Genomic DNA, 8026 nt, shown 5'->3' with positions numbered 1-8026 from the left:
CCCCCCCCCCATTTGCCTTGCATATCCACCGTCACACTGGGAAATGCTTTACAAGACGTGGCCTCAGAGGTTGCCAGACACAACAGCTGTAGCTTCTCAAAATTTTTGCCCTGCTTAGAATATGCTTTCGTTAATTACTGCATGTTGACAAACAAGATGCCAAGCAGCAGGGAAAAAAAAAACTTGAGCGCTGTTTAAAAACAGTGTTGAGCTCTGATTAAAATACACTTCAGGAGCTGATGAATACATTAGCAGTGTACAACAGTGAGGTTAAACATACTGTGCGGTGTTTTGGCTTGGCTCTGGGCAGCTTTAGCATCCCCACCAGTATGTAAAATTGAGTGAAGCTGGGAGAAGCTGCTAGCAACGTAGCTTAGGCTGATTATTTTTTTTCTTATTTCTTACAGCTGGAATTGGCCACGGCCAAGAGTGACATGAATCGCCACCTTCATGAATATATGGAAATGTGTAGTATGAAAAGGGGCCTGGATGTACAAATGGAAACCTGTCGTAGGCTTATCAAAGGCTCAGCTGACAGGTAATAAGATGTTACCATTCTGCCTGGGGTGCTTCAAGAATTTATTTTGCTCTTGTTTCCTGCCAAGTTGTTTTAAAGGCAGTAACATCATTTTGTCCTAAAGCTTTGTCCTTTAGATAATCTTGTTTTGTTCAGGGTCAAATATCAGTCTTAAAGGGAAGCCTGTAGCAGTGTACAGGTTCCCCCACACAGTAGCACTTCTGATGGTTCCACACCTACTGGTAAAACCAGAGACCTCTAGCTTGGATGGACTTTTACTCCTGCCATCATAGATCTAAAACTCTTAAAAGCCCAAATTAAATCTTGACTTAAAGAACTTGGTTTTTAATCTTCTCATGCGTTAAGCACCCTATACTATGAGGGATTTGTCTCCTCTCTTGCTCGCCCTCAGTACATATCCTGGCCTAAAAGAACAAGATGATAAACTTTTTTTGAGTTTTCTGTATGTATTAGGGGTAATGCAGGTCCCTAGGATGCGTCCCTAGGATGTTCATTGGACATAGTTTCCATTTCTCCATCAGGAAACTTAGGGCAGCCTTTATGTTTGTATAGGAGATGGCAGGGGTGGAGTGGCAGCACACAGGCTACTTAAGTTTACTACTGGTAATTACTGTAAACCCAAAGCTTAATGTTAATAAAGGATATTTGACATTAATTTGGGAAGTGAAAGTGACCGTTTTCTTCGAATGTTCCTTTTGGCTTTCCTTCTGTCACTGAGACTTAATTTTTTGTCTAAACTGTTCTCTGAATTTTTCTACAGAAATTCTCCATCTCCCAGCTCTGTAGCCAGCAGCGACTCAGGAAACACAGACGAAATTCAGGACGAGTTGGACAGAGAGACGGATGTGGAGCCCATGGTCAGCTGATACGTGCTTGGAACATTCTGGTGAAAGGGAAGACACAAGAAAAGATTAAAAAACAATACACTGATGGGGGGAAAAACAAAGACTTATAAGCCCTTGCACAGGGTTTCTAAGGACTCATTCCTACACGCATCCCCACCCCACCCAAGGATTGGTGCTGTAAATTTCTATTGTTATACAAATCATAAATGCAGAGTCCTGTAAGAAAACATGGTGTTTTAATTGTGCCTTTGCCCCAAGCTGAGCCACTTTGAGCTCCAGTGGAATATTAATAGCAGGTGTTTTTATATAAAAATATTATTTAAAAAAATCTGGTAGCAGCAGAGAATGGTGCTGCAAAGGCTCTGGGCATTTCAGTAAGCTTATGGTTTTATTGAACTGCTGCACTGATTGGCAGAAGGAGCGCTGGCAAAATTGAGAAGCGAACCCAAGACAATTATGGTACAATTACCAATGTCTGGCACAGAAAACAGTGCCTTCAAATTGAACTGTAAACATTTAAAAATAATAGCAGGTTTAGAGACAGCTTTTAGGATTAAGCAGTTATACAATATTAAGAGGAATTTCTTCCTTCCGTCTTTCTGGGTGAAGGAGCCTTTGAGATTTGTACGAGCTTTCTGCTAGACTCCAGAAGCTGAAGAAGCAGGTCTCAGCTCGGTGGCAAAGCAGGTGGACAAAGGAGGGTTCAGTGGGGTGGGACTATCACTGATAAACTACTATGCAAAAAAAAAAAAAAGCTCGCCTTATTTATATGGAATGTTTGGTCCCTGCTGGGCTACAGTTATCTCTTGGGGAAAGGAAAGCTAAAAACACATTTGCACATGTTAGTTATCTGTAGAGCTTCTTTTGAGGAGGAATGTCGTATTACAATGCCTTTGTTTCCAGTGATTGGATTAAGAGGGGAATCAGCCCTTCAGTTTCTGTGTTTTGTGTTTTCAAGATATTTTTTTTTTTTTTAAATCATAGTGTTTGCAGATTTTACTTTGCTGACAGGGAGGTAACTCCATTTTATGCTGCTTTCATGATGTTCAGAGTGGGATAGTTGAAGCATCAGGATAGGCTGACATGTGGTGGTATAGATGTAGGCTTGAGACATGACATTGGGAGAGTTCCAGACCGCTGTTCTTCTGGAAAGCTGAACATCAGAAAATACTGTAATCCTTTTTAGGGCGTAGTAAAATGAATCCCAAACTGCTGCCCTAGAATTAGGGAAGAACAGCCATGTGCTTTCTCTGTGAGAAAGTGAGAAGACCTAGGCTTTGTCAATCTGTCTGTATTTTTGCACAGGAGAAAGCAGCATCAAAAGTCAAGTCACTTGGTGGTATGTGAGGAAACTCTGGCATCATCAAGCTGTTCATGATTATTAATGGGAATTGTAGCACCTCAGCCAGGTAAAAACAGGGTATAAACCTCAGCCAATAATTTTTTGTTTGTTTTTTAGACCAAGATTGAAAGTGTAGTTAATACTGCCTCAAGTTAACTGTGTCGTTAACTAGCAGTTGCAAGACTTGGAGTAAATACCAAATGTTTGGGGTTTTTTATTCCTGCCAGGAAGCTTAGAAACTGCTCTGTAGGAGCAGTGCTAGGGCTGGACAGGGAAATAACCAATTTAAGCACCCTCTCAGTGTTATGTAAAGGTAAGCTGGCCAATCTTTTTTGCTTCCTGAGTATTGTTTCCAAGCTCTCTTATGTATTGATCCAAAACCAGTGGGCTTGCATTGTAGGCATAGAGCCAGTATAGATCGGTGTTGCTTTTGTCCAAAAAGAGCACAAGTGTCTCGGCAAAGGAGACATCCGGGCAGAAATGTCTCTCCATCTTGCGTGGCTTTGCAGAGGGGCAGGACTTCACTGTAACTGTGGGTACAGTGATGTCTTCTCAGTTTGAGCTGCCTGTGTTGCTGCCTGGAGTTTCATCGCTGTTGGGATCCATCTCCTGCTTGGACACGATGGTGCTTTTAGGCCACATGAATCAAATGGGCTCCCTGTGTTTTTCAGAGTGGGGAGGATGTCACGTCCCGTGGGGTGATCCATCTGGATCCACAATGTGGAGACCACGATCCACAATCCATGGCTTCTGTCCAAGAAAATAGATCCAAGGATACCCTTGTGGTTTCCTTACTTATTGAAATACTCAGTGCAGTTTATTCATAGAGTAGCTAGCAACTTCTTGGTTCCTGTGGTGGGGGTTAGGGGCTTTTCCAAAGCCTATTTTATCATGTAAATAACTTTTCTCTGGAAAAAAAAAAAAATCTTATTCCAAAGTGCTCATTCCTGTTATTTCTTAGGTGGCCAAAGTGGTAAATGTCATGTTCACTAGGGCTGTAAGCTGGGATGGGTGGGTGGGAGCAAGAGAGGTGATATTTTTTTGAGGGGGCTGGGACTGCATGTTTTCAATAAAGTACTCTTAAGGTTTTCAAGCCTGTATGAACTTCAGCTGCTAATACATGGCTTCTCACGAGGCTGAGAAACCATCTGCCAAAGCTGAGTGTCTGTAATGCTTTAGTGACTTTGGTGGAGGCATTGTTAAGCAATCTACCTGCACAGCGAATCAGCCTCGTCGGAGGCTGGCGTTCAGCTCTCCTCAATTATGAAATGCTCTTTGGTACTGGAGAAACTGAGCAATTTTAACGGCCGTCCGGCTTAGCTGCTGTTTTGGGTTTTGTTTATTTTTCTTCTTTAAAACTCAGTGTCCTAGTAGGAAAAAGGCTGAGTGTTGTTGAGGGTAGGAAAGAATATCCTCAGTTTGACAGTGAGCTCCAGTGAGGAAGCAGAAATTCAGCTGTCGAAACAAGCTAGCTGTCACCTACAGGTTATCATAGCCATAAATACGAGGAGCATCTGTAATAGGGTTGCATTTGTTGGTAAGTGTAAGGGATGTGGGGCTATCGTAGAGGGTAGAGAAATAACGTGTATGATGGTGATGTGTACGACAGTAAGTTACCATGGTTGTTGGTGTCTGTTTCTTATAACCATATGTAATCCATTTTTAAAGAAGAGGTGTTTTCATACTTGGGATTGGGGTTTTATTTTCATTTTAGGCTGTACAGGACTTGGCAGATCAACCTTTGAGGAGTACAAGGGTTGGTCCTTGATAGTTTCCCTAGGAGGTCTTTGGTTTAGTTACAAGCAATGCTGCTGATTTAGCTGACAGTGGTCCTGTTCCTTTTGCATATAACCACTCTGTAGAAACCAGATCAAAAGCTTGTCAGAGAAAAAAAAACCTGTGGAAATGCTGGAATTGATTTTGATGACCTCTTTCTTTTTCCTTTGTAAAGCTGTAAATACTTTATTTTTGTTTTCTATTCTTAATGTGGTGTCATATTGACACTTTTTTAGACTTACAATCAGAAAATCCTCCTCATTGTTCCTCATTTTTTTAAAAGGGGATTTCAAGGAAGCAAATTTTTTTGCTTGTTAGCAGTGTAATAGTTCAAATTCCTAAAATGGGTTTGTACAAAAAATGTTTTCAGTAAACAAATGGCAGTTGCTTTTGTGGATGCATGTTGTTCAAAAATGTCCAAAGAATAATGTGGTACAAACGTTTTTTTTTTTCTTTTCAAAGACTTAGTAAGTATTGTATTAGTACACACAACAGAAAAAAATTGTTTAAAAAAAAATATGTTGGGGGGGAATGTAATGAAACTCATCTAAGCTAAATGTGTAATCTATTTATAAAAAACACAGTATATATTCTATTTTTATTAGAGGTTTTTAAAGTGCAAACAGAATTCTGTTAGCAAATGCAATTATTCCCTTGTAAAGTATCTTCTGCTCTGATGAGACTCCAAATTCTCCAACTGTTTCAAGCAACAACACAGAAACAACCTGACAGGTGTGGCTGTGAAGCACTCGCCCATCGCTGCCTCGCAGCGAGAGAGGGGGGGAAAGCAAACCAGGCCAACAGCTTTTCTGCAACTGCAGAATTATTGCTGTTTCCCCTGGTTTGGTTTTTTTCTTTCCCTCATTGCGAGGCATCCTGCTGGAGAGGGTGGGACCCTCCGTTTGCTCCCCTGAATACTGGGGGGTGATCGCAGCACAGTCATGTTTAAAATCTGCCCCAGAGTGGGTTTTGTATTCTACCTGGTTGGAAGATAAATTGTGTTTATCTACACCACTATCAATTAGAATTAACTCGATGAAGCAAAATCATAGATGGGAATCATGCCTGAATATCTAAAGCTGTGTCTAATACGAGATTTTTATTTTTTTTTTTTAATAACCATTCCTGCCAGCAAAAATACAACTGGGGCCATTGGTCCAAGGCTGGCTGGGGAGAAGCCACGCGGTGGGTGGGTGCTCACAGCCTTGCCGCAGCGCTGCTGTAAGGCAGCTATTTCCTTATGTTTCCCTTGGCTCTGGAAAAACGTGGAAGAACGTTTGTGTTGGAGCGTGCGAGGAAGAGAATTGCAATACTGGGAAGTCTCTGTGTTTTACGTTTGAGAGTGATTAATTTTAGAGCTGAATGTTTAAAGCACGATTTATCACAGCAAAATTAAGAAATGATAGTGCTTCCATGGTATAATAATACCCTGATGAGGATTTTCCACATTTTGCTTCAGGACTTCTGGTTTTTATTCTTTTGCACTGGTCCAGGACTTGGTTGCAGGGGAACACGCAGGTTTTAAGAATCTTTGCCTTCAGTGTTAAGTCACCCAAATGCTTGATTTTAAGCTTTTAGTAGAATGTAACTTCTGTCAGTTTGAGTTTTAAATAAGAAAGGAAATTGCCCATCGAGGCAACACATAGTATCCTGGTGTTTAATAGTGCTGGTTTTAGAGGTGAACTAGAAACACTGCCTGCCAAATTCTTAATTCAGTCCCTTGCCAACCCATTTCTGGAGAGGGGGGCACGGAAGGCTTGAACACAAGTCTTTGGCAGAGTAGTGAAGAAACACTTGATTATTTCTTTTTGTCTGTTTTTGTGTGTAGTTCAGTGTCTTGAGACCCTTCCACATTTGTGGGAGCCTTTCAAAGCTTCTCTTCTGAAGAAGCAACAAATTGTGTTGAAGAAGTGGGTATTGGATGCTTCTAGAAATCATGATTCCCTCCTAATTTGAGGCACTCCAACAGTGAAGCACTTCTGTAAGCAAAGGTGGTGCTCGTAGGTCTGGCTGGCTCTGTCTTTGGAGGAAATAATGATGTTAATGCTCAGAACAAGTCCTGAGGTGGCTTTAAACCTGCATCACTCCCATGGCAGAACACCCCAGGACCACTGTGCCACAAACCCAGCGCCCATGGTTTGTGGGCTGCCCAAACTGACAACCCCTGCACAGATTTCATCTGAAATCCTAACATTTCTGTGTTAGAAAGGGTTGAGGATGATTAAAAGCTTGGTCACTCGACACACGTCTTGTGTAACGTGGTTTCACCAAGAGACACACGACTCAGTCCTTCAGACACCTTACCTAAAAAAAAAAAAAAAAAAAAAAAAGATTATTTATTATTTAACATGTTTAAGTGGAGGGTATTGATGACTCTTTCCCCATGCTGTGTCACTTCTTGTCAGTTCCTCTTAGGTCATGTAAGAATTTCTTTTATACACATTAAAACAGACTACTGATCAGTGTGGAAATGAACCTGTTTACCGTACTGTTGTAAATATTGTGCTTTATATTCTGTATATTAGCTTCTTTTAAAGAAAAAGACTGAACTGATGATGCTAATGTGATCTCTGGTGAGGAAAGGACAAAGGATGAACCAGCTCCCAGGCTTGCTCTGGAGTCGAGATGTAAATCGATTGCCTCTGCGGCTGGAAGTCTGTCCTGGGAATTTGCAAGCAGACCAAATGGAACACGCGCTTCCCGGCGCTGGATTTTGGACCATCAAAGGCTTCAGAAATCTAATCCGCTTTAGCAGGGGCACCGAGAAGCGCCCGCGGCGAGAGCCAGCAGCGTTCGCACCCCTCTGAGTTCCACCGGCTTATCTCCATTTCCCTTTTTTAGTGCCAAAACCCACCCCACAGACTCCCTACAGCTCTGGCCTCCTGTCCCGTGTCCGTCCATCTGTCCCGGACCGTGTCCCTCCGGTTCATCCTTCGGCGCTGGACCCAGCGTCACCCCGGGGGCTTCTCTGTGCCAGGGGGACGTGTGGGAGCTTGGCGATGAAAACGGGTTACAGTCATTCTCTGGTTACAAGGAAAAAAAAACACACAAAAAAATAAATACCAAACTCCTGATTAATGGCAGTGTGTGGTAATTCTTGGGTTAGAAAACACCTTTTTGGGGCAAAAGCTGCTTGTGCATTTGGATGGGACACACACCCCTCTCCCTTCTCTCGGGTCCCAAAAGGCTCTAAAGCTACCCTAAAATTTGGGATCTTTCAGCTGCTGCTTTTAAAATGCGATGCTCTTCATGACATAAAAATGGCCCGTACATAAACCAGCCACCTGCTGGCCCTGTAACCCCATTTTGGGTTAAAATCCCCTTTTTTTTCTTTTTTTTGTTCTTTTTTTAAATTTTCAGCCCCTTCCAGCTCCTCTTTCTCTCCCTAAGGCGCTCCCCGCCGTCAGCCCCGCGCACAGGCAAAAGTGGCTGTTTGGTTTTTTTTTTTTAATTTTTTTTAATTTTTTTTAATTATTATTTTTAGCTCTCCCCACAGCCCCGCCCCCTCCCACGTGCTACGGCGGG

The 8026-nt window shown here is 42.3% G+C and overlaps 1 protein-coding gene across 3 annotated transcripts in view; it reads left to right on the top strand.

Annotated features, from left to right (window-relative positions):
* Positions 1-1502, top strand: part of IFFO2 (intermediate filament family orphan 2) — a 37264-nt gene extending 35762 nt beyond the window's left edge. For all 3 annotated transcript variants that reach the window (XM_026862894.1, XM_026862891.1, XM_026862892.1), the window contains 2 exons: positions 408-538; positions 1299-1502. In XM_026862894.1, coding sequence (XP_026718695.1) covers positions 408-538; positions 1299-1404 — 237 coding nt within the window. In that variant the 3' untranslated portion in view covers positions 1405-1502. The remainder of the gene's footprint in view (positions 1-407; positions 539-1298) is intronic.
* Positions 1503-8026: the final 6524 nt, after the last annotated feature.

Source organism: Athene cunicularia (assembly GCF_003259725.1).
Source record: "Athene cunicularia isolate RWA chromosome 21 unlocalized genomic scaffold, athCun1 chr21_part1, whole genome shotgun sequence".
NCBI classification, from domain to species: Eukaryota; Metazoa; Chordata; class Aves; order Strigiformes; family Strigidae; genus Athene; species Athene cunicularia.
The sequence above is the reverse complement of the archived record's forward strand: the minus strand, read 5'-3'. Positions and strand labels throughout refer to the sequence as shown.